The sequence below is a fragment of the Protopterus annectens genome, chromosome 9.part0 (genome assembly GCF_019279795.1).
Source record: "Protopterus annectens isolate FY-2018-M chromosome 9.part0, PAN1.0, whole genome shotgun sequence".
In the NCBI taxonomy this organism is placed as follows: domain Eukaryota; kingdom Metazoa; phylum Chordata; order Ceratodontiformes; family Protopteridae; genus Protopterus; species Protopterus annectens.
This window is the reverse complement of record NC_056743.1, coordinates 823075144-823102551: the sequence shown is the minus strand read 5'-3', so window position 1 is coordinate 823102551 and position 27408 is coordinate 823075144. Positions and strand designations below refer to the sequence as shown.

Here is a 27408-nt window from a genome sequence, read left to right as displayed (position 1 = left end):
GTTTTGAAATTGCTTTTCCTTCCATTCCTGTTGCATATGCTACCAGAAGCTGGTCAGTTTTTCTATTGTTCTTGGTTCTGTCCAGACAGTAGTGCAATTGTCTGTGCACATCCAAGGTATGTAGCAGTCTTTCCCCCCTGTTCTGTGGGTTGGGGAAGAATGTTGGTAGGTGGATTGCTTGGTTCAATGATACCCTGGAGACCACCTTTGGCATAAAAGTGGGGTTAGTTCTCAAGGACACTCTCTATCCTGATGGAAGATAAGGAAGGGCTGTACTGCCATTAATGCCTGTAATTCAGAAACCCTTCTTGCTGAAGTGATTGCAAGTAGGAAAGCAGTTTTCCAAGATAAGAATTGTAATTCTGCTGTTGCTGCTGGTTCAAGTGTTAACTTTTCCAGCACAAAGTTAAGGTCCCATGTAGGCAAAGGTGGCTTCCTTGGAGGCTTTACATTTTTAATTCCTCTCAGAAAATGCCTGAGTAGAGGATGTGAGAAGACTGGAGGATCCATGTTGTATTCTGCTGAAATTGCTGATGCATGAATCTTAATGGAGGAGTAAGACAGGCCATTGTGGAAAAGCTCTGCTAAATATTCCAGGATGTTAGCTATGTTTGCTAATGAAACATTTTCTCCTTTTGCTGCACTCCAAATGAGGTATCTTTTCCATTTGGCTGAATAAGTCTTCCTTGTGGAGGAGGATAATGTCTTTAACCCTCTGAGATAAATTTGGGTTATTTTGTTTTATGTAATATTCCAAGCAGCTAGCTGTAGTGTTTTCAAGTTTGGATGTAGGATCTTGAAGTTGTTCTGTGTTAGCAGCAAAGGAACTAGAGGTAGAGTCCATGCGTGTGTCCGAGACATACTCCTCAGTAGCGGGTACCAATGCTGCCTCGGCCAGTCTAAAGCTATCAGGATGATCCTTGGGTGATCTTCTTTGATCTTCAGTAGCACTTTGTGCATCAAAGGAAGAGGTGGGAATGCATATGCTGTCAGGTTTTCCCAACTGAAGGATAGGGAGTCCACCTTCCAAGCAAGTGGGTGGTATGTCCTTGTGCAGAATTTCCTCAATTGGTGGTTGTGTGGGGATGCGAACAGGTCTATTTCTGGTAGTCCCCATTTCTTTGTAATGGATTTGAAGATGTCTGGATGCAGCATCCATTCGTGGGCATCCGTGGTAGTTCTGCTTAAAGTGTCTGCTAGTATATTTTCTTTTCCTGGCACAAATATGGCCTGGAGCTGAATGTTGAGGTTCAGGGCACATTCCACAGGTCCATTGCCATCCGGCATAGAGGATATGAGTGTGTGCCTCCCTGTTTGTTGATATACCACATGACTGTGGTGTTGTCCGTCCTTATCAGCAAATGACCCTGTTGAAGAAACGGTCTGAATGTCGGAATTGCCTGTTTCACTGCCAGCATCTCTTTTTGATTTATGTGTAGGTTCAGCTGGTCTTGTGTCCATAGGCCTTGTATACACTTGTCCACCATGTGTGACCCCCAGCCTAGGTCTGAGGCGTCCGTGGAAAGGCAGTCCTCTGTTCAACTGACAGGCCTGAGCCCACCACAGGAATTCTTCCTTCAGGCATGGAATTATTGGAATCTGGGCTTCTAGACTGTGCTTGTGTTGAGACCATATATTCCTTAGGTACCATTGCAACTTCCTCATATGCAGCCTGGCATGTGGAATCAATATTATGCAGGATGCCATGTAACCCAGGGCTTGCAGGACTTTCCTTGCTGTAAGCTGGTTCTTTGTTGTTAATGCCATGAAATAGAGTGGTAGTTGCTTTTGCTTTTCTGCTGTGAGAAATGCCATCTGATTTGAAGTGTCCAGTTCTGCACCCAAGAATGTTATCCTTTGGGATGGTACCAGTCTTGATTTTTTCATGTTGACTGTGTATCCCAGGGCTTGCAGTAGTTGTATAACCTTTTCCAAATCTTCTGTTAATTTGGTCTTGTTGTCAGGTATGGATAAATCTGAATTCCTGAAGCCTGCAATGAGCAATTACTGATGCCAGGCATTTTAGATAAGCCAAAGGGCAATGCTGAGAACTGATAATGCTCTGATCCTGCAAGAAATCTGAGGTATCTTCTGCAATCTGGTCATATAGGGACGTGCAGGTATGACTCCTTGAGATCTAGAGTCACCAGCCAAGACTCCTTGCCCAGCATGGGAAGAAGTTGCTGTAGGGTCAGCATTTTGAATTTTGGTACAATGAGGTATGTGTTCAGAGCGGACAGGTCGAGAATAGGCCTCCATTGATTTTCTTTCCTTGGTACCAGGAAAAGTCTGGAGTAAAATCCTTGTCCTTGTTCCAGTACCTTTTCTATAGCTCTCATCCTTAGTAAGTGGTTGATTTGTCCTAGAGCGTTTGTTTTTTGGTTTGGTGGCAGGTTTGGCATTCCTCTCTTTTTTGGTAGAGTGTGGAAGTGAAACCTGTAGCCTTTGTCTATTGTCTGTAAAATCCATTTGTCCCCTGTAATGTAATGCCAGTTTATGGAAAATAAGGCTAGCTTAATTGTTCCCTGGTAGGCGGTGTCAGAGTCAAGTCATTGTGTCTGTCCTGTGTAAGTGGTAGTAGCTGGATCTGTGGCAGTATTTCTTTGGTTGTTAGGCTGTCACTGTCGTCCCCTGTAGTCACCTCTGGATTGACCTCTGCCTCTCCTATTTCTGCCTCTCTGTGCTCTGGAGGTGTCTGGAAAGGACCAATTCTTCAAGGCCAATTTCTACTAAACCTCGGAGGCTGGACCTGTAATCCTTGACTGTTTGGACAGATTTTGCTTTTTCTTCCACCTTCTTTAGCACTTGCTGTGCAGGGGAGCCAAACAAACTTTGTTTCTCCATGGGAGCATCTAGGAGCTTTGACTTTACATGGTCTGGTAAGGATTGCTCTTTTAACCATGCATGCCTTCTGATCACTGTTCAGTCATAGCTGATCTAAAGGAAGCCTCCAGTGCATCATAGCCGCATTTTAAGGAATGATTACTGACCTGCTGAGTGTTATGTACCAAATCCTGAAGGGACTTACGGTCTATAGGTTCAGGAGAGGACAGTTTTTATTTAGCTGATCTAACAAAATTCCTGATACTGAATCATGTGGAATTGACAGTTTAAGGCCCAGCCGAAAGAGTAGCAGAAGTATAAACTTTTTACCCCATCTCTAATGCTCTAGATTCTCTTTCAGAGGGAGGGTTTTTGGCAGAGGCAGCTGCTACAGCTTTGGGGCCCTGTGAAATGGTTTCAGGATCTGCAATAGGAGACTTATACAAGTGATAATGAGTGTCCGAGACCCTATAATACCTGTCGGGCTTAGCAGGGAAGAGAGTCAGGGCAGTACAGGCATCATTAAATGCATCATCCACAACTGTAAGTACTGGAGGAATGGCTAAAGGCTAAATGTAAAAGGTCCTTAGCCTTTTCCTTGAATCTGAAAAATCCTGGCCCTGCCATTGAAATTGCTCTCTCATAGCATGTAAGGTTTCCCCAAAAGAAAATTCCTCAGGAGGAGAGGCAGAAGGAATGGAATCTTCTGCATCAGAATCCTCATATGGGGAATAAGGGCCTTCTGGAGGATTTGAGTTTTCTGAATCATCGGAGGAATAGTCTGTAGAAACTGGATCAGGCCTCTTCTCTGGAGGGGGTTGAGAGGCCCTGTCTGGGTGAGGTTGGGATCCCCTGATCAAAGAAATGAGATCCTCGGCCAGGCTGAGGATTTGGGAACTAGAGGTAGGCCTGTGTGAGGGGGTTTTAGCAGGCAAGGCCTTAGAAGTTTTAGCTGCTTTAGCCCTAGAGAAAGCCTTGATAGACATAGATGCAGGTGGCCTGGCAGCTCCATGTGCAGGAGTAGATATGTCTAAAGGAATAGTATCTGATAAATCCTGGGTGCCTGCTACAGCAGGAGAAATGTCAGTAGCAGATTCAGCCAAGCTGTGAGAGGCTAAACAAGCTGATGTGGTCTGGGCCTAAGCAAGGAAGGCAGTAAGAGTGGAAATCCTTATGAGGTATTTGTTTCCCACAAGTTAAACAATTATTTACTTTTTCTGACATCGGCTGAGGCAAGAAAGAGTCCTCAAAGGGGTACTTAGCTTTTTAGAAGTCTTTGGTAGTAGAAATCTCTGGATCTGACCGACCGGCACTTGCAAACAGCTTCTGCTTGGGGGCACTGCGGCAAGAAAGACTTCTGATGCCTTTATACCCAATTCACAGCAGCTGGTGAAGTGCGACATCAGCCGAGGCCAGACCCAGACTTTGGAATCCGGCCGACCGAAGGGCTGCCTGAGGCAGGACAACCCTTACGTTAGGACTGCAGATGCATCCTTGAAGGACATCACAACACTAATCACGAGATACACAACTCTCCTAAACAGTGAGCCACTCAATCAAAGCCCCCAAGGCAAAACAGCATGCCCAGAACACTAGTCATAGGTGACTCAATAGTGAGGCACACTGATGTCCCACTCACTAGGTTCAATAAGGAGAAAGTAACAGTCAGTTGCCTGTCAGGTGCCAGGATCCGCCACATAACACATGCACTCAGGTCCCTCAACAACAGGTACAAATATGACTCTGTCATTGTACATCTGGGTATGAATGACCTCAGAGATACTTCCCTGGACTACATGAAAAGAGACATGGAGGAGCTCTCTGATTATGAAGTCCAGGCAGGTACGACCCTAGCCCTGAACAGCATCTTACGATCACCCAGAATGATACCACAGTACAAGCAGAAAATGATCGAGTTCAACAACTGGCTAAGTTTCTGGTGTCATTCTAAGGGTATCTAGTATCTGCCTGCCTGGGATGACATGATTGACAGACCTCAATGCTTTGCCAGAGATGGCCTGCTTCTGTCATCCCCGGGCTTCCGGATACTGGCTTAGACTCATACCACCCCTATAGTGCCTTTTTAGGCGGTGTTCCAAAGACCAAATTACTACCATGACAGTTAGAAACAAATGCAATCTGAGGGTCATGCTTCTCAACACTAGAAGTCAAATGCACTCACTCAAAGCACTACTTAAAATGGAGAACATCGACATTTGTGCAGTAACAGACACCTGGTTCACAGCAGGAGAAAGCACCCCTGCACTACCAGGCTATAACTCAAGCCACACCTTTCAGCTCCAGAACTTGGACCGAAGCTCCAAAGGCAGTGGTGTTTCCATATTCATAAAGGATGCGCACACCTCCAGACTGGTAGCCCAACATAATGCATCAGAGATACTTCAGGTGCAGCTAACATTGGGTAAGACAGCGACTTAGGTCGTAACCTGTTAGAGGTCCCCAACCATGTCCCAAGACACTCCCTCCATGTTCCTAAGCCCCCAGGAGAATATTAGGGTTCAACCTAACACACTCATACTGGGCGACTTCAACGACCCCTCCATTAACTGGGAAAACTACTCACGTACCAATACACTTGCCCAACATTTCCTGGAATTCATTAATTCCAATGCCCTGGACCAACTCGTTCTTACCCCCACTAGTGGTAGCAACATCCCTGACCTGGTCATTACTAACATGGGCAACCATTGCTATACACCAATAGTCAACTCCTCCATGGTTAGATATGACCACAAACTAATCACATTGGAAATCCACATCCCAACCCTTACCCCCGCAAAGGTAACCACCACGAAAAACTTCTCCAAAGCTAACTTTGGGCTCCTAAGAACAGAGGTGGCTAACTTCATGGCACCCATGCAAAGGCAGAATAGTTGCATGACCACCGAATCATACACCAATGCACTGTACTAATATGTACACAAATGGATGGATCTCGCCACACCCAATAGAACCAAGACACTCTCCTCAAAAAAAGGAAGCCAATCTGGTGGTTCCCTGTCATAAACAAACTCTACAACAGGAGGAGGAAACTGATGCGGAATAAGGTGAAGTCCCAAGACTGGAAAAACTCCCTTTTCAGCCGCAACAAAAGTTGAGATCCCTCATCAAATCCTGTAAAGTTAGTTTTGAAAATAGAACTGTGGCAGATAGTAAAGACAACCAGAAGGCCTTCTATAGCTATGTAAAGAACCTCCATGGCAATACCCAGATTTGCTCTGAGCTACTGCACAATGGTACCTCCTATACTGAGCCAACAGATATTGCCTATATACTGGCCGACAGATTCAGTGGCAACTTTACCCCTCTCCAAAGGACCAATCACAATGCTAGTAGATTGCCAGGCACCCAGTATTACTGCTGCACAGGTTAAAACAGCACTGTCCAAGGCCAAGAATACAGCTTCTATGGGACCTGACAATATCCCTGGCTGTGTTCTACATGAACTACAGAGTGAAATGGCACCTCACCTGTGTGCCCTGTTCAATCACAGCCTCACCTCAGGCTTTGTCCCTACCAAATGGTGCAATGATATAATCATCCCTCTCCACAAAGGAGTAGTGACTACAGACCCTGGGAACTATTGCCCCCATTAGCCTGACAAGTCTGATATGCAAAGCTATGGAACACATCATCATGGACCTAATAAACAAGGACATAGGGAATATCCAAACTCTGGATCTCACAGAGTTTGGTTTTGTAAAGGGTACATCATGCCTGCTCAACTTGGTTGACTTTTTTGAGTCAGTCACCAGAGCTGTGGATGAAGGCAAGGTGGTTCAAACAGTCTACCTTGATCTGGCCAAGGCCTTTGATACCATTCCCCACTCAGGAATCATAGAAAAACTCACTAAGCTAGGCATCAACCCATATATCACTAGGTGGATTGCAAACTGGCTCATGGATAAAACCCACAGTGTGAAAATAGCTGACTCCAAGTCAGACTGCTGACCAGTCATGAGTGGAGTCCCACAGGGATCGGTCCTTGGTCCTGTCCTGTTTGGTATGCACTTCCCAGAACTCCAGGCCAACACAAAGGGACTCTGGCTGACAAAGTTCACAGACAATTGCAAGCTGGGAGCCATTAACTCCCCAAGTGATGTTGACATCCTACAGAAAGATAGTCTGATGAAACGTTTTATACAAACGTGAAAGCACTTACTGAATTTGCAAATTAAAGAACCTTGATTTGACTTTTATGGTCGGCTTCGATTGTCTTGGTGTACCAAACTTTCATTTTTTTCATCATCCTACAGAAAGGCCTCACTTAGACCAACGACTGGTGTCAGAACCATGGTCTTAAGCTCAATGCCAAAAAATGTGTCATCATCCCCTTTGGAAAAAACCCAGTTCCCATAACTACCACATCGATGGTAGTCCACTGAACACAGAAGGCGTTAAGAGATAGCAACCTCTCTTTTGACCACCACACTGCCACAGTGGTCAGAAAGTTCTTGTATATGGCACATCTCATTACTAAGGGTTTTGCATCCAGGAAGAGAGAGGTCATTGTCTCCCCTCTACTCTTCCCTCATTAATCCAGCCATCGAGTACAATGCCCCATTTGGCATATAGCTCACTAGACACCTGCAATAACTGGAGAGGCCGCAAAAGTACCTCACAAAGAGGATCCTAGGCCTTAAACACTTGTCCTATATGGACAGACTCAAACTCCAACTATTCTCTCTCTCATACTGACTTACAAAGCTATGTCTGACCCAGCTCTGTTGGAAATGCTACATCTAAAGAAATCCCAATTCCTCAACACCACATGCTCCAGAGACCTCAACCTCATTACCTCAATCAACAGATCGTGCTGGAGGGACAGGTTCATAACCCAGAGACCACCCATGCTATGGAACAGACTTCCCATACATGTCAGAGCACCTCATTGACCCTCCAAGAGATATCTTGAGTGGATGGGAAATAGAAAATTAACCCTGGGGATTACTCCAGTGGCTCTACTCGACAGAGGCACTGGAAACTAAGGTTGGGTGGCACGATGCCAGGGTAATCCTATGGGTTAGGCTTGTAAAGGACCATTAGCCTAGTACACACCTATGAATAAAAAGCATCTCCCAAAGTTGGGATGAAAGCAACAGTCACAAGAAATCCTGTCTGTGACTTGTATACATAGATAGTGACTTTTATTTGAAGTCAGTCAGTCCATCTGTTAAGCGAGTTACTACAATCTGCCTTCTGAGAATACACTTGGGGCAGGGCTTATACTTTGATCAAATGCCTGTGAGGACTAAGAAAATTCATTCTAATTCTAAAAGACAGTAAGAATGCAGTCCATTTTTAGTTGAGCAATGGAGGTCATTTAGCCAACACGTAGCATTTTCTGAATATTATCCATCTGTTTAAATTCTATCGCAAAAGAAAGAATTTAACTTATTTCAAGTAAATTGTTTTATTATTTAACAGCAACTGTTTGTGACTGATTATTTATAAGCTTAATGTTTTATGCATTTATCACTAGTGTACCTTTAGCTGTGTGATATCCTCCCTTTGAGGGTTGACTGCTCAGAGCTAAATGCTACCATTTAAATATTTAAAGGTTGGCTTATTTAAAGGTAAACAGGAAGGCATGTGTTTGTTATTATTGTGTAACTAGTGGTAGTGACACACCCTCTTTCTTAGTTTATGGTAAGTGCTAGAGAGTTAGCATCTTCCATGTGAAACGATTAGCTTCTTATTCATTGCTTGGACTACAATCTTCTCACATACCATTGATCACAATCAATGAATTTCAATACTGCCTCCCAGGAATAGGCTTTAACATAGATTATTTGGGGGGGGGGGGGGCAAGTTCTTCTTTCCTTACTACTTGTGGTCAATGAATTGGGTTTTGTTGGACTGTGATCGATATTCAATGAGTCTTTCACAATTCAGGTCACAAAAGCCAGAGGGTGCCTTTGGAAAACTTGTGTGCGTCTATGTGTACAAACTTATTCTAGTCAATTTTCAATTACTATTGATAAGGTTTGCAATGAAAAACACTGTGCTTAGTCTGAAGTGGGAGAAATCCTGGGAAGTCAGTTATAACTGTGCAGTAGGAAGGACTCACAGGAGAGGCAGTGTTACAAGAAACACCTCCAAAGTGGATCACGATGAATAGTTCTACCAAAATAAATTATGAAACCCTTCTGGCACAGAAGAGGCATATGGAAAATGGTTCAGCTTTTAGCACAAGTCATTATGCTTATCGGGGCCCTTTCTGTGCAACCCCAGCTGCTGGTCTTTTGGCAACTTTCAGTAGAAGGAAAGGCCAACTGTTGTGGACTCTACATTCAAGACATCAATACTGTTAACTCCCCCCTCCAAAAAAACAGGCAGAAACAGACTGCCTTTTAGTACAGGCTGATAATTTGTTTCTCTTTAGGTCAGAAACAAATTAAAATACATGATATTGACATTCTGCAGTTTTACTAACCTGCTTTAGCACTAAGTTCCATATGGCTGCCCAGTAAATCCCACAACACAGAAGGTCTCCACCCTGACTGTTGTACTACTGAAAATTTAAGCCATACCCCCAGAGAGAGACAGGAAGACACACATACACTCTTACAACAAAGTGCATGAATGGATAAACAATACACGCCTTTATCCTCGATGATAAATCACTGAATTGCACAACTCACAATGCAGTGTAATCAAACACTTAAAGAAATACATAAACAGCTCATCAGTATGTTGCCAGTGAGTGTGCAGATTACCATGGAAGATGTGCACAGATGTGCAGATCATTATGGAAGTCATGCATAAGTTTAAAATCAACACAGTGCTTAGAGCACAGAGCAGGATGGGTAAGTGGCAGTTGTTGTTGTGTCTTTCGGCTTTTCCCGGTTAGGGGTCGCCACAGCAGAACTCCGGTCCGCTAATGATTGGCAGATTTTTACATGCAGAGTTGCCAGCCCTGACGCACAACCTTCAATGAAGGTATGCCCATTCACACGTCTCCACACAGAAGATGCTTTAGCTGAGAATCAAACAGGACCAACATCTTACTGTGAGGTGACAATGCTACCGCAGCACACACACACACACACACACACACATATATATATATATATATATATATATATATATATATAGTGTGTGTGTGTGTGTGTGTGACATCCAGATTAATCAAGGAGCCTAAATCCTCACCACTGATACTGGTGAGGGACATTCACTTGGAACAAAATGGATACACCCAGTATTTCCAGATGCAGCTCTCTGCATCAAACACAATTTCCCTTAAGAGCACACAGGGAACACACACAGTCCAGGGGCTGGTTTTCCCTCTCTCTCTCTCTCCAGATCCCCATTTACACTCCCCTCTGGCACAGCAATAGAGTTGAGTGCCCTCAGCTAAGTGTCCAAGCCAAGTCCTCCACCACTCTCTCTGTGAAACCAGTGCTTCATATCCCTGATCCAAGCAGCTGACACACACACTCTGAGATTTGATTTACACATACACACACACGGGAAATGCTGCTATAGATTTACTAGCTATGTCCCCTTCTGCGCAGACTATAAGTTAGTTACACTGTCACCAGACACTCAAGCCAACTACGTTAAGCCTCTTACAAGAGTATCCAATTATAGCGAGTGAAATTAATATTAATACAAGTAATAGTGTATGGCCAAAGTAGTAAGGCTTTCAGGAGTGGTCACAGTGTCACTAAATAGATGCAAGTCCTCTCAAAGTTTAAAATATTCTCTAAAGGACCAGCCACAATGAAAAGTTTAAATATATTTAATAATAAATAATAAAAGAACATGAACATATGGAAGCTCTATTTACAGTAAACACCAGAGTTTCAGTCACAGGAAATATTAAAGTAACACGGATGAATAGATTCACACAGATACAGAAAAACAGTGCTTAACTAATCTCACTATCTTTTCCTGAATGATCTAAAGAATTACTATTCTCAGATCACTTTCTAAAGCAAGGCAAGATGAAGTAGGTGAGGGGTCCTTCTATGTCAGGTTCCAAGAAACAGATTCCTCTGAGACTTCAGTCTCATCTAGTATGAAAATATAATTTTAGTGAAGGAATACAGAATGACATTACATACATCTGGTCATCTAACTTCTAGTTTCCATGCTACCCCCTTGGCTAGAAGCTGCCAGGATTTAGCACATATGTGTCAATAATACACACACATAGATCTGTTGCAGCTTCTGGAAGTTATAAAACCATAAAACACTTCCACTGTTCCACAGTAGCAATTAGTTCCATGCTAGAGACAATATAAAATGCTTCCTAGTATTTGTGTTCCAAGACATTTTGTCTCTGGTTGCAATCAGGACTGTAAGATACAATCTTTGTGGCCTAAATTAAGTATCTTAATTTCTTACTTTTCTTACTATTTTTCAAAGTTAGCTGATCTGAGATTAACCTCTTCTCTTCCAGTATCCTCTTTTAAAACATATACATTTAATCAGTTACAATGCAGTCAGGACCCACTGTTGGTATGTTTTTCAATGCAAGCATCTGTACAAATCTGTTTGATATACAATTGACATGTAATTCTTCACAAAATTTCAGCTAGCTGTGCCGGCATATGTTACACATCCACTGCCCTATTTCTGGCATGGCTGGCAATACCTCCTATCGTCACAATGTAGATATATATAATATATACATATATATGTGAGTGTGCAGAGAGAGCTAGAAAGTAAAATGTCTTTGTATACATATGTGCAACACATTGCATTTATGTGTTTTTATATGGGATTAGTGGACTTCTAGATTGTGATAAATCTAGTATCTTGTGCTGTAGGGTTAAGGAATACTTTTTATGATGAATATAAAAGCAATAAGTCACAAATTAAGTTATTTAGTTCTACAATAAAGGATATTTCATGAAGCACACAAGTTGGATCACCACATATGCCAGTTATTATTTTTTCTGTATTATTTTATGTTAAAAACAACATTTCCTGTTGAATTCAGTTGGCTATGTTAATTGCCCAAGTTTCTACTGACTAGGGCTTTAAGTAGTTTTCTTAAGTTTCTTTGAATGAGGTGTCTCATGAATGGCCTTATACTGAACTTGTGAGATAAATTTTAGGCATTTTTTAAATTACATTTCATTTATTTAATGCATTTTAGTAGTTAAGTGAAGGTTTTGTTATTTGTTACAAATTAGTTTTATCAATGTTTATTTACTTTAGGTAAAACTATTTCCTTTTAATTAACTGCATTTTTACTATTTATTTTCTATTCTTTTATTTTTTTACCTAATAAGAATGAAATTAATTTCTACGGGTTTGATTTAGAATGGTAGTGTTTTTGTGGAAGTTGCTTTTGCGGATTTTCAGCTATCATACCAATATACCATACCTTTCAACTGTACAGCTTTTCACAGAATGTCCATATTTTTGCCTCATATTTTTGGTCCACTTTTCATAAAATTATGGTTTACTGGCAAATCATTGAAGACTGAAGTAAGAAAATAATAACAGTCATTTGAGTTACAGACTTCATATTCTTCAGAAAATTCATGCCAATGCAAAACCTGTTATTCAATCAACTTTCTAAGTTTGTAAGAGCAATATTTAAAAATTGTCCCTATTTTTGGGCCTCTGCCACACTTTTACTCATGGCTTTGTCCAGAATTCTTGCTGTAAGAGGTTGAGAGGTATGTAATATGCTGGTGGCATGGCTATCTATCAGCCACTCCTATATTGTACAGGCTTTCTGGCTCCTCCGTTCCTCTTCCAACATTATTTCACACATTATGAGATCAGCAGTACCAGTACTAATGTGAATGCCAAGAGAGTGTTTCTGGTGTCCAGAGTACATTTTCGGGTGGCTTCATGAATCATGTGGGATACTCAATTACAAGAGTTGAAAGTGAATTTTAGAGCTCATTCTGCTGAAAAGTCCCTGCATTTTGGTACCGGACAGAAAATATACAAAGTAGTGAGATCACCAGAGATTACTTACCTCTGGAGTAAGAAATAAATTTGCTACTGTGAACAGTATAATAGTTTCATGACACTTAGTAACAGTACTTGCAGAAAGATCACAGACCTGGTCCCCATACAAAGATCATCTACTGAGGAATGAAGAAAAAAAACAGAAGCAACATTTGTGGGTAGAGAAAGTACAGTTTTTGTACCTACCATAAATGCAGATGTTCGAGTGCTAATACAGCTGCAGTCATAACAGATGGGTTCTCCTGCCGTCAGGCAGGTCCTCGGTCGTCCGAATTCCAAATTCTAGGTCCGGCGTCGGTTGTCGTCGCTTCTTCCCTGACGTCAGTGCGACAGGGGTATAAAAGAACCAGCCGACGCCATTTTCTTGCCCTAGATGTCAGGTGCCCCCAGAAGGAAGGCAAAACATAAATTTATGTAATAAAGCAAATGCAATATAATCAAAAAAAACAGTAGTTGCAAGCAAATACACCATAAAAGAATACCCCAAAGAGGTTGTATGAGGAGGTGTTAGCCATAAGGCCTGTCCCAAGAGGGGAAGGAGGGAGGGAAACCTGGACTGCAGCTGTATTAGCACTCGAACATCTACATTTATGGTAGGTACAAAACTGTACTGTGTTCATCGTGCATACAGCTGCAGTCATAACAGATGGGTAGAATCCCAAAGCTAATAAAGGGGTGGTAGTCACTAAGTGGAGCTAGGTGGAGCCAGGATGCCCTGCAAGACTGCAGTGGCAAAGCCCGCTCTAGTTTTGGAGTATAATGGTAGGTGATAGTGCTTGGAGAAAGTATGTACAGAACTCCAAGTGGCTGCTTCCAAAATATCTTTGGTAGGAACCCCCCTGAGGAAAGCTGCAGAGGTAGCTGTGGCCCTTGTGGAGTGAGATCTGATGCCTGTAGGTACAGTTTTACCATGAAAAGAGTAACAAAAGCATATGCAGTGGGCTATCCATTTTGAGATTGTCTGTTTGGAAATAGGCTTCTCTTGAGCACCTGCAGCATAGGACACAAAGAGTTGCTCTGATTTTCTGAAAGGCTTTGTTCTATCCAAATAATAACGGAGCTGTCTGTGAATGTCCAAGGAATGTAGTAACCTCTCCCCTTTGTTTTGTGGATTAGGGTAAAAAGTAGTTAAGCGGATAGCCTGATTCAAGGCTACCCTGGATACTACCTTTGGCATAAATGAAGGATTGGTTCACAAGGAAACTGTCCTGATGGAAAATGATGAAAGGCTGCACAGCCATGAGGGCTTGTAGTTCCGAAACCCTGCGTGCTGAGGTGATAGCTAGAAGGAAGGCTGTTTTCCATGACAAATATTGCAGATCTGTTAAAGCAGCTGGCTCAAAAGGAGGCAGGGTTAGTTTTTCTAAAATGAAATTGAGGTCCCAAGCAGGTAGTGGTTGCTTCCTTGGGGGTTTTATATTCTTCGTCCCTCTGAGGAACTGCCTTAAGAGAGGGTGAGAGAATAAAGGAGGATCAGTGTTGTACTCTGCAGAAATGTCTGAGGCATGGATTTTGATGGAGGAGAATGAAAGTCCACTGCCTAGCAGCTTGGCTAGGTACTGTAGTATTTGAGGTAAATTCAGTATTCCAGGATTCTGACCCTTTTTCTGATTCCAGACACAAAACCGTTTCCATTTTGCAGAGTAGGCTTTTCTAGTGGAAGGCCTTCTGGCCTCCAAAATGACATCCTGCACCTCCTTGGAGAGTAGGGTCTGCTGTGAATTTAAGGAATTCTCCATGCGGCTAGATTGAGTGTTTTCAGCTGACTGTGAAGAGTTTTGAAGTTGTGCTGAGTCAGTAGAAGAGGCATTAGAGGCAGGATCCATGGTGGGGAATGCGTCAGGCTCCTCAGGAGCGGGTACCAGTGTTGTCTTGGCCAGTCTGGAGTAATGAGAATCATCTTTGGTCTGTCTGCTCTGGCTTTTAATAGAACTTTGGCCAGTAGTGGAAGAGGTGGAAAGGCATAAACTGTCATTGTTGTCCAACTGAAAGAGAGTGCGTCCACTTTCCAGGCCTGTGGATGAAAGGTCCTTGAGCAGAATTTTGTCAATTGGTAATTTCTGTGGGTGGCAAAGAGATCTATGTCTGGCCTTCCCCATGCTTGAATTATCATTGTGAAAACTTGAGGATGCAACTTCCATTCGTGTGGATCTGTCATATTTCTGCTCAGGTTGTCTGCCAGTGTGTTTTCCTTCCCTGGCAGGAATTGTGCTTGAAGTTGGATTTGCAATTCCAGAACCATGTTCCAAAGGGACATGGCTAGTCAGCACAGGGGATATGAATGAGTTCCTCCCTGTTTGTTTATGTACCACATCACTGTGGTGTTGTCTGTTCTTATCAATAGTTGTCCTGGATGTGGTAGGTCTTTGAAAGCCATAATAGCATTTATTACTGCTAGCATTTCCTTTTGATTGATGTGTAGGTGCTTTTCTTTTTGTGGCCATTTGCCCTGAATGCACCGATCTGCCATGTGCGCCCCCCAGGCGTAGTCCGAGGCGTCTGTTGTGATGACTTGATTTGCTTGAGGCTTGCAGAATGGGAGACCTATGTTTCTTTGGCATGCTTGAGCCCACCACAGAAATTCCTTTTAAAGACATTGAATCAGTGGTATGATTGCCTCCAAACTGTGGCTGTGTTGAGACCATAAGTTTTTTAGGTACCATTGAAGTTTCCTCATATGCAGCTTTGCACATGGGATTAGCAGGATGCAAGATGCCATGAATCCCAGAGCCTGCAGGATTTTCCTTGCAGTCAGCCTGGTGTAGGTTGCCAGTTTTCTGATGTATTGAGTTAATTGCCCTTGTTTCTCTGGCGTGAGGTAAGCCATCTGGGTGTTTGTATCCAAGCTGGCACCCAGGAAAATTATTGTCTGAGAGGGTATTAGTCTTGACTTCTTTTTGTTGACTGTGTATCCCAGAGATTTCAACAACATTATTACAAATGCCAGGTGTTTCAGAAGAATGTGTTTGCTGTCTGCTTGGATCAGGCAGTCGTCCAGATATGGGTATAATTGTATCCCTTGAAGTCTGCAGAAGGCAATTACTGATGCCAGGCATTTCGTGAACACTGCAGTAGATAAGCCAAAGGGCAATGCAGAGAATTGATAATGGGATGAACCTGCAAGAAATCTGAGGTATCTTCTGCAATCTTGTCTGATTGGGACATACAGGTATGCCTCCTTGAGGTCCAATGTTACCAGCCAAGACTCCTTGCCCAGCATGGGAAGAAGCTGCTGTAATGTGAGCATCTTGAACTTTGGTACGAGTAAGTATGTGTTTAGGATGGATAGGTCCAAAATAGGTCTCCAATCTTTGTCCTTCCTTGGTACCAGGAATAGTCTGGAATAAAAACCTTGACCCTGTTCTTGTGCAGGTACCTCTTGAATAGCTTTCATGTCCATGAGATCTGAAATTTGTTTTTGTGCCTCTGCCCTTTGAGTGTGTGGCAGGTTTGGCATGCCTCTCATTTTTGGAAGGGTGTGAAAGTGGAATCTGTAGCCTTTGTCTATAATGTCCAGGGTCCATTTGTCTTTTGTGACAATATGCCAATTTTTCGAAAATAATGCTAGTTTTCTGCCTAAAGGTGCTGCCATTTGAACCTTGCTTGGCATGCAAAGGGGGAAGTCATTGGGTCTGCTTTCTGAATGGCTGTGAACTATCCTCACCCCCTCTTGGTGTAGGTGTTTGCCATTGTCTGCCTCTAAATGATCCTTGAGATTGCCCTCTACCTCTCAGGCGCCTGTATCTATCTCTTTGAGGTCTGTCCGTGGCTGGAAAGGACCAATTTTTTGAAGGCCAATTTCTACTGAAACGTGGCGGTTGTACCTGTAGGAAATCTTTCACCATTTGCATTGATTTTGCCTTTTCCTCCATTTTCTTTAATACCTCCTCAGCTTTAACACCAAACAATACATCTTTTTGAAGAGGTGCATCTAGTAATTTAGCTTTGACATGATCTGGTAAGGTTTGCTCTTTGAGCCAAGCAAGTCTACGTATGACTGATCCTGTAACAGCAGCTCTACAAGAGGCCTCTAAAGCATCAAAACCACATTGCAAGGTATGTTTACCCACTTGCTCTGCACTATGCAACAAATCCTGCAACTCCTTCAAGTCTGGTTGTTCAGGTTGTGACATTTTGCTTTTCAACTGAGATAACAAAAACTGTTGATACTTTAACATATGGAACTGACAGTTTAAAGCCCTCATGGTTAAAGTGGCCCAGGTGTATACCTTCTCCCCCCACCTTTCTAAAGCTCTGAAATCTCTCTCTGAAGGTAATGGATTTTTGGCAGTGGAGGCCTTAATTCCCTTGGAACCCTATGAAATTGTTTCTGGGTCAGCCGCATGGCTTTTGTATAGGAACTGGTGTGAATCAGGAACCCAGTAATACCTGTCAGGCTTGACTGGAGCTGGAGGTAAAGAATCTGGGTTAAGGCTGGCCTCTGAATACACATCATCTAGTATGTCTAAGACAGGAGGTACAGCCAGAGGCCTGTGCTGAGGGAGCAAAAGAAAGTCCCTGAGCCTTTTCTTGGAGTCTGAGTACTCTTGGCCTTCCCAGTGGAAGTGTTCCCTCAAGGTATGCAAAGTTTCCCCAAAAGAGTAATCCTCGAAAGGGGAGTAAGAATGTTCCTGGTCCTCAGAATGTTCTGAAGTAATGCAGGCCTGGTCCGAGGAAGGGCAGTCTTCCTCCACTCTGGGCCTTTTGTCCGAGGGGGGTTGAGAACCCCTGATAAGAGTAATCAAATCCTCAGCCATTTTGAGCATCTGCTTTTTAGGCATGAGGCCTTGAGAGGGGCCCTGTGGAGCTTGTCTTTTGGAATGCATGGCTGCTTTAAATTTAGTGTAAGCCTTAATGGAAAAAGAAGGAGAAGGCCTGAAGACACCTTGAGAGGTGGCAGGCCTGACTGAACTCTGAGTTTCCCCGCCAAGAGTGACTTCAGTATCTGTAGTCGGGGTGAGGGCCGAAGAGCCTGCGACCTCGGGCACAGAAGACACCGCTAATGAAGTGTCATCGGTAGTCAGGGGCTGCATAGGCGCCTCGCTGAGAACATGTAGTCGGCTTTAGCGTGGTGTCGGTAGAAGTCGCGGACCTCATATGTCGGTCCTTATCTTTACATCGTTTACTCAAAATTGGAGTCGGAGTATCCGACGACATGTTGTAATTAAACTTTTTGCCAAAATAGTGTTGGGCGAACTCCGCCCGACGCTTAATAGTGCATCTGTTGAATGTAGCACAAAAACGACAGGCCGAGACGTCGTGGTCTGGGCCTAAGCAAGGGGAAATCCTTATGCGGTATTTGTTTCCCACATGAAACGCAATTATTAACTTTGTCGGACATCGGTCTGAGGCAAGAAAAGTTCCCCAACAGGGTACTTAGCTTTCAAGAAGTCTTCGGTTGAGAAATATTCATAATTTCAGGAGCTGGCCGACCGGCACTTGTGAACTGCTTCTGCTTCGGGCACCGCGCAGCAAGAAATACTGAAGAAAATGGCATCGGCTGGTTCTTTTATACCCCTGTCGCACTGACGTCAGGGAAGAAGCGACGACAACCGACACCGGACCTAGACTTTGGAATTCGGCCGACCGAGGACCCGCCTGACAGCAAGAGAACCCATCTGTTATGACTGCAGCTGTATGCACGATGAACATCCTGGAGTCTACTGAGCAGCTCAGCAGTTGTGTCTGTATTCAGTCCTTTTAAAGAATGTCAGTAATTAAGCTTGTACAATGGTGATCCAGGACAGTAACTTTGAAATGAACGTCATCCTGTACTTGTGAGTAAAGGCATGCCAACTTAAAATGCATACATCTGGAAAGTGCAGAATTTGAAATGTGTGCTTAAAAACCTTTATTTTTCTAAAAATGAACTGACCACAGTGCATGTGATGCATCTAATAATGCAAGCAGATAGTGACTTTAAAGTACAACTAAAAAACTCTTGACATCTCCATCTACTGGAAACCTTCAGAGCATCAGTATGTTGTGTCACAGTAAGTGCCACATAACAGTAAACTCTCAGTTAACTGGAACACAAGCAACCAGCATCCTCAAGCAACAGGCAAAAGAAAATCGAATAAATACAGTACAATTACTTGTGTTAGACTTTGTTTTCCATCCGCAGAAACATACCTTACATTTTTAGAGTTTCAGAGTTTTAAAAGGGAAGAGAGGAAAAAAATCCCTCTCTCCCCAACCTGAGAACAAGTCAAACAAAGAAATAGTATAGGATGCAGTATTAGTCAGGCCTATTTTTAATAGTAACTCTCAAGCCTCTGCAAAGCTGGCTGTGTGGTTTGTGTTTTTATGTAAAGGCAGTGCTGCTGTATGTCCTGAAGGGCTGTGCGTTCCATGTGGTGAAGTGCAAGTGTTGACCTTCTACTCTTGACCACCGGTCTTGGCTGGAGAGTGCATGGCTTCCAATTTGGATATATAAATGCATCTTTCACAAGTCTTTGTGTTGGGAGGTAAGAGGAGAGGGTTGTCAGTGTACATGAGGCAGTTGCTACATTGCCTCAGGATGCCCAAGTTCACCAGGTTAATAGGCGAAAGCACAGGGAACTGACCTTTAGACATGACTGGAGGGGTGGGCATTAATAATAAGTACTGGAGCGGTTTCCTTGTAGAACGTTTAAGTGCTGGCAGCACTTGTGTGTGCTACAATAATTGCTACAAGAAGTCTGGTAAAGTGGTAGATTAATAAGCTACTAAAAGTGCATGAGAGGAGAGAACTAGTAGACCTAAGGGAAAAATTGAAGAGCAGACTTTGACACCACTCAGAAGCTTACAAACAGTGCATGGTTTTATTATGTCATAGAATTGTAGAAAATACAAGACATTTGAGTCGCAGTACCCATTTGTGCCTTGCCAATACCCACCTTCATGTTGTACCCCCACCAACCCCTTCTCAAGAAAGACAAAGCAAGTCAGTCACAGAGCAAATTTAAGTTATCCAGCAATCATCCATGTTTAATTTGAAGGATGCTTGGTATCACTTTGATTAACTAGCAGGGGAAGTTTGTTCCAGAGATGGGGTTGTCACTGGGTAATACAATTGTCTCTTCAGACCATTTTATTTATACATTGATGGAAATTAAATGTGTTTCTCTTCTCTGCACTGTACTCTGCTCGACTCCCATTTAAAAGGTAATCAGTGCTCAGAGGAATTCGTAATTAATAAAACATCAAAATGCATATATTTTTCAAATGATTTGCTGGGGCTACAAATACACAAATTTGATATCCCTGCTCACTGTGTATGAATCTCTGTCAGTGAAAGTATCCTGAACCCTCAGCCCTCCTCAGAACTTAGTCTTGTTAGAAGATCACTTTACTAGACTGCTACACTGATAAGACTGATACACCTCCCATTCATAAGATACTCGCTGACCGGGATCATTACCAGGACAAGTGACTGTTTTTCAGGGGAATTTTAAAAGCAGTAACCCCCAATCCAGACAATAATGAGGAAGTTACGAGTCTATGCAACCCCAGCTGGTGACTTACATTTGTTAAACCAGCTCAGATGCCAATGAACTAGCCTGGGATGAAAGGAATGAGCACAAATGAGAGGTTTCCTTCTTTACAGGGATTGTGCAGGGCTGGGACTGAAGTAACCAATGAATACCCCAATATCTAGCAGAAATCCAAGGCTCTGCAGGATGGCAAGTTACATCAAACTGTGGGAGGGAGGGGTTGGCATACTGTTCCTGCTGTGCTGTCCTTTCAATTCAAAACAGTAAAAACAGATGGAGAGAACTGTGTTTTTCTTGAAGAAAGTGGTGCTGAAAAGAACTGCTGCACATCCTCAGATACATGCACGTTACACCACACTCCTCTGTACAGGATATCACCAACTATAGCAACAGCCACACTAATGGGGAGGTGGCTGTGGGGTAAAAACACACCTCACACTGCAGCTTGCATCTAAATGGTGAGAAGAAACACGGAGAAATTAGATTAGAAACACTGTGCATTTGGTTTGGGGGCATATCCAATCTTAAGAAATGAGACGTCACAGGACTATGCTGTATATGAAGGTTTTTTTCCTCTCTCATACAAAGATCAGTGAAATAGGCATGAACTTTGAGCAAAATTTTGTCTAATATCCATCTAGACAATGAAAACTGTCTCCAAGACTTGCAAAACAAACACCTTTTACACACCTCATTAACTGTCTATTGACCATTAACTTTCACAGAACAGATAATTTGAGTAAGCCAAACTATTATCTACCCACCCCTATCTCTGTAAAATAATGTTTTCACATATCTTTAAAATTTATCCTTGTACAGTTACTTGGATGGCTATTATGTCATTTTATGAATCTAAACAGAGCTAATCAGTTAATGTCAAAGATTACATATAGGGTACATCACATTGCCCATTTCCCCATCCGTCAAGACAAAAGGATGTTTTGTAGTTCTGTTACAGATATGCATTTTCTACACTGCATGATGAGAAATTTTGTTTTTGCTCCATATTCTATAACAGTCTATCTAGAATTTGTGTTATCCATGGATAAGCTTGATAAATTGTTACAGAAGTTATTTTAATTTAACACGTTAAAGATCTATAAATAATGTGCCATAGTCTGGGAGAGCCTCACTGCTGATGAGTTTTGAGGCGGGCAATCTGTCAGTAATTAGTGGTGTTGCCCCTTTGTGGGCAGCACAGCATAACCTAACGTACATCTCTGAAAGTATGGCACAATTCAAGACAAAGTAAAGTATCTGGGTGCATTCAACAAGTTTCAGCTCAGCTCTACAAATGTACACTGTGAGAAAGCTTCCAAACATCCTAGTCACACAAAGGCTCCATCAAAAATTGCATGGTGCCTACAGACACTCAAAATGAAGGCAATTAAACAGAAAGGGCAGGTACTCAGTGAAAGATTGTGCTCAGATGTGAAACATGCTGTATAAGGGGGGTGGAGCAATCCTTCTGAAACTTGAGATCCTGTTTATTTAAGGTGGGAAGGTATACAACTGGAGTGCAGTACCGGTTTTAGTAATCATAACTGGCATGACACGTGCATACACTGTATTAACACGTCAGTGAGACATGTCATAGTAGTGATAGGCAGGAGGACAGAACATACAGGCAATCTCAGACCTCTGCTATCTTTCTGTGCAGCCCTACAGGCTTTTTTCAATCTGGTAAGAAACCTCGTCTAGAGATTCATTTAATCTAAAGACAATTCTGGTAATAAATGTCAAAGTGCTGCAAGAAAAGAAGCAGGTAAACTCTGTGCTACAGCAAGCATACTAGGGAATGTTTCTGTGCTGGGAGGGGTGGGGTGTTAGAAGGAAGAGGGAATGGAAAAATCAGCGGCACTATTAGTAACATCTGCGTTGGTAATGCAATCTGCAAATCATACTCCATTCCTTATGATTTTGCCAGAGTCCCCTAAATGCAGCAACTTCCTTAAAATATTCTCATCTCTGGATAGACTTCAGCCCGAATTACAGACAATGATTTTTTTTTTTTTTAAACGGACTTCTTGCTGTGTAGAAAGCATGGTTTCAACAAGCTTTATCTCAAAATTTTCCTTACTGTTTTCGAAATTCAGAACAAAAAAGTATTGCTGTTGCTTCTGTGCAAGTTTCTTGTTACAGCATGACTAAATTCTGACTTACCGTTGGGTAAAACCATCTGTTCCTATCAGCACTCCGTCTGGGGAAATATAATAAACCAGCAATGTTTTCACCCTGAAACAAACCAGTCCTCTGTTCTTACTGGTGACATCCCCTTGTCACTGCCAAACCAAAAAAAGGCTGCCTTGCCAAGGACAGAAACATGCAGCTTATCAGAACATTATTCCCCTTCACAAAAAAGAAAGCAAAAGGACCTTTATGATGCAGGCAGAAAAACTAGAAATGCAAGTACCCTTATAAGACACACGCATTCAACAATAGCATTGAGATAGGAACAAGGATGAAACGCACAATGCAGAAGAAAATGTTTTTCAGATTGAATGTGAAGAAATACTAGCTAGGAGCCTCTGCACTTTGAACAGAATATCTTAAAGCATTCAAAAAATATGCCTATAAGCATGCAATGAGGGATTTACGTAAGGCATTCCTAAAATAGTACATTTCACATAAAGGTAATTTGTATTTTTTGCAGCTCTGATCTGTGTGATTAAATCTTACCTTTGTCTGAGCTGCATCTCCCTTCTCAAACATCATCTTTAAATTGGTTAGTGGGACATTGTACTTCTCAACTTTGTGAGGGGACTCAAAGCCATCCCTGCTTTCATATTCTCCATCATGTCCCGCTTCTTTCACAGGCTTTCTGTCCATGCTGCTGCTCTCTACTTCCACTTTTAACTCTTCCTTGTCCACACTGGGATAACGAAACTTGTTTAGAGCTGCAGCTGGTGATTGGATCCTAGTTTTGACCTCCGTGTTTTGTTCAGAATCTCCAAGTGGCACTGGGCTGGGCTGTTCTTCAACAGCTGGACTCGGACTGGTAGAACTACTTTGTCTGAACTCGGAAGACTCCTTTCGAACAGGTGGTCGCTGGAACTGGGATCCTGCTGAGGAGTTAGCAGGCGTCTCCCACTTCTTCTTCAAAATGCTCAGCTGTGCCCCTCTTCGAAAAGTTGGAGGCAAATTTTCAGTAAACTAAAATGTAAACAAAGGTAAGAAAAAAAGTCAAATTAAGAACAGATGGTCTGAAAGAGAATGAAAGTCTACACCCTTCTCTGAAAGCAAACTTCGATTGTATGAATAACTTCAGACAGCTGCAAGCTGTTATCAGGCTGCTACATGCAAGAACAGCTCACTCCAACCCCCTCCACCCCTCTAGAAAAAAAAAATCAGGAACCAAAGCAGGAAGTGAGAGCTGTGGAAGATCCATGTACACGTGTAGAACTCTGTAGTGATAATACAACTCTGAGCCTTTTTTGTTGGAAGCATATTCCCAGCTTCTCTAAATGTGAGACAGAGACATTTGTGACTTCTGATCTAGAGATACAGTGCAAATTATATTGAATGCAAGTGTCTTAACCTTGCATAAAGTTTACTTTTCATTCTAAGGCATCACCATATGTTAGTGGTTGGTAGTCTGAACTTTCAGCACAGTTATTAGGTAGGCAGCATTTTTCTTATTTTAGAAATAAACAATATAGTTCAAATCCTGACATCAGTGTAACAGGCAGGGGAGAACACTGCTAAAGAACAGAATGCAATTTAAACAGGCAGTTTAAATAATCAGAAAAAAAGGTCCTAACAAATGCACTTAAAAACAGTTCTCATCAACTTGAACTACAACAAAAGAAGGGGAGTTACAAAATGGATCAAGTGACTGCAAATGTTTTAAAACAAGCACACCCTACACAGCTGCAGTATAGACTATGAAATGCTAAAAAGCATAATTAACAGCTGACACAATGACCATATAAATGTAAGACAAAACCTCACTACGAAAATACTGACTAAACAACTCTGTGGTAATCAGGCAAGATCTTGCTCTCCCCCCTTTCTAATGAGAGAAAGAGATGTACTGGTTACTTCTGCAGCCCCCCCAAATGCTTAGTGTCAGAGGTACAAGTTAGTACTAAATTTTCAGTGAAGAACTGCACAAAGGAATGTATACACTTTGATCACACTTATTTTTCTTCTCATAGTGCATTGCTAAATGGACACACAGGAAATTTTTCATGATGAATCAGAGCAATGAAGCCAATGTCTTTTCAGCTTAGCAAGCTTGAAGGGGATGTTGAGGGACCTTGTTGTCAAAAGTTTGAAGGGGTTCTACCAAGGTTAACATAACTGAGTGATAACAGAGGCCAGAAGATGAAGGAGAAGTAACAGGTTCTGGAACTTGCAGATTCTATAATCATATCTGGTCTGCTGAATATACCAAACTCATTACATTTAGTTTTAAGGGATGTTTTTACATTTTACTGCATAACTAGAAAATGACAGAGAAAGAAAGGGAGAGAGGGCTGTGGACCATATCTCTAAGCACAAGAAACTGGACAAAGCTGAAAATAATGGCAGGGAACAAAGGCCCTAAATCAAGGACATATTTGAAATACTATTTTTATAAATTTAGAATGTTTCTAAAACAGCAAGTTTTGTATTAGCTTGCATTTTTTAAAGAATATGAAGTCTGAAAATCAAATGTCATGACTTCAATCTGCAATGATTTACCAGCAAAAACTGCACATTTTATGAGGAATAGACCAAAAACGTAAGACACAAATCTGGACATTTTATAAAAATCTGCATAGCTGAGAGGTACGCTATGGACTCATACAGTCCTTTGTCAAAGTGTTACTGAATGTACAACAGAAGCCTTTAAACATGTCAGTGGCTACCAGGCTAAATCTGGAGCTCTGGTAAAAATGGTTGGTTAGGTTAATTTCCAAAATCGAGGAATCAACTAAACTAGATGACCCTAAACGAAGCAAAACAGTCTGACAGGAAGTGGGTAAAAGAAAGAAGACTAAGTAGTCAATGTTTACACTTAAAAAAAAAAAATGTGTCTATCATCTGTCACTTCTAATGTATGAAATGAAAACAAAAAAAAAAAAGCTAAAAGGCTAGAAAAAAGAAAAAGGCAAGTAGTATGGAAGAAAGGATGGAGGAGGGAGATCTAGAATGAAGAAGAAAAGAAGAAAAAAGGAGAGAGGAAGAGGAGACTCCCCCGACCCGCCCTCTAGTAATAAAAAAAATCATCAAATCAAAAAAGAAAAAAAGGATGGAGAGGAGAGAAGGAAGACACACACACATGCACACAATCTGGACAGGGGAAATGAAAATGCTTTTGCTTTTAAGGCAAGAGGGCAGCAGATAGCAGTCCTCCTCAGTCTCAGTGATGGATGCTGGAAGAAGACAATACAAACAGGATAGGATAAGCTGAAGGAGGGTGAAGTGGAGGTAAATAGTCGTATCTGTAGTTCCCAGGCCAGACGTGACAAACATGTTTTCTGCTGCAAACTATTTATGGAATAATAATGGAATGTCACAGGGCAGCTCTATAACCTGAAAAAAAACAGTTCCAGTAACTGGAAAACTACATGTTTCAGCTTCTTCTTACCTAAATAATTATAAATCAACAACTAGAGGCAAGTTTGTACAAAGTGTAAGCCTACTCCACCAGAAGCAGAATGAAGGTGGAAATGACAGTCACTAGGTGCGGGTGTAGTTATAAACCCACAGTAAATTCTGTAGGATTTGTTTATTTTTCAAACAAAATCTTTTTTTTTTTTTTTTTTTTTATACACAAGTATGAAAAAAATATGCTATTTTGCATTATTTTCAGTCATTTCAGAGGCGGGTTCAGTGAAATCATGAAATTAATGTTATATACAGGTTAAACATTTGCTCTTACACGTTGTACCTGTTCTTACTAATGTTTGCATGTGGAGCTTTTCTCCCCGGGCCTCTGCTGAAAATGGACATATATCCAGTTGGACTCGCCCGGTCAACAAATGTAAAATAAAATAAATAAAATAAAATAAATAAATTACCTTCTACCTTACCCTAGAGTATAGTCTACGATTTTGGAAATGTGCAACAGCTTTCTTATTGCTTTAATGCATTTGTTAAAAGGGTAAACCCCACTAAACATCACTGGCAACTTCAGAGCACCATTGATTAAAAGATTGCTCAGACTTTCATGCTTTGCAAGTGTAAACTGTAGGTGCCAAAAAACCAGAACTACGTGATGAATTTTGTTATCAGCTCAGAACCTTAATCCTCTGAGCTAAACTGCCACAGCTCTTACCCCTGTAAGTTTAGTTTCTACCTTGCCAAAGATAATGCATGCTTTGGATAGAATACTTTTTTAACTGAAAAAATAATGGAATGAAATGACAGAGTCAATCAAACTGCCACCAGGTATTCTAGGCAAAAAGTCATTTAACAAAGTATGTAACTTAATAAAACAAAACCATAGTGGCCGGGTGTTCTCTGTGAGGAGTCTACATGTCCTCCCCTGCACAGGAGTTTTTTTGCTGGGCATTTCCAATTTCCCCCCATTTCACACAGATGTGCCACAGATGAACTGGGTGGTCTTTCACAAATTGCTTGTATGTATGTATGTGTACAGTGTGAGGTAAAGTACATATATACATCTCTCAAGTGGCTGGTGCCCCATTCATGATTAGTTTCTGTCTTTTGCCCAGTGAATGTTGGGATAAGTTGTGCCTTCCCACTTTCCTGCATTAGATTAATTGGTAATCAAAGAAAGAAAATATATTACGGTACAAAACAAATTACTGCAAAAGCGTACCTATGTCAGTGAGTATGACAGTGATGGTAACAGCCCAGATGTCTCATTTTTAACACTAGAAGGGGCAGTTAGTGGAACAAACAAAAAGCAACCTGACAATCATACATTTATTTTGAAGAGGGAAACAATATTCAAAACTGAAAGTCCAGCACCAAAGGCTCTTTAAATATATTTACTGATTCATATCAAAATTAGTGCAGCAGTAAATAATAAACGTGTGTACCTACACCATGCACACAGTTCAGCATTAAAACAGAGGTTAACTAAGAAGAACATCTCACATAAACCTTCTGAAATTACAGTATAGAAATACAGCAGTGTCATTCTTTCTGTTGACCCCACCCCCAGTATAATAGGTTAGGCCACGGCCTATACCTC

The 27408-nt window shown here is 41.9% G+C and overlaps 1 protein-coding gene across 4 annotated transcripts in view; it reads right to left on the bottom strand.

The window, feature by feature from the left end:
• Positions 1 to 27408, bottom strand: part of LIMA1 (LIM domain and actin binding 1) — a 1567671-nt gene that overhangs the window by 362592 nt on the left and 1177671 nt on the right. For all 4 annotated transcript variants that reach the window (XM_044083484.1, XM_044083485.1, XM_044083482.1 and 1 more), the window contains one exon: positions 22938 to 23411. In XM_044083484.1, the coding sequence (XP_043939419.1) occupies positions 22938 to 23411 (474 nt within the window). The remainder of the gene's footprint in view (positions 1 to 22937; positions 23412 to 27408) is intronic.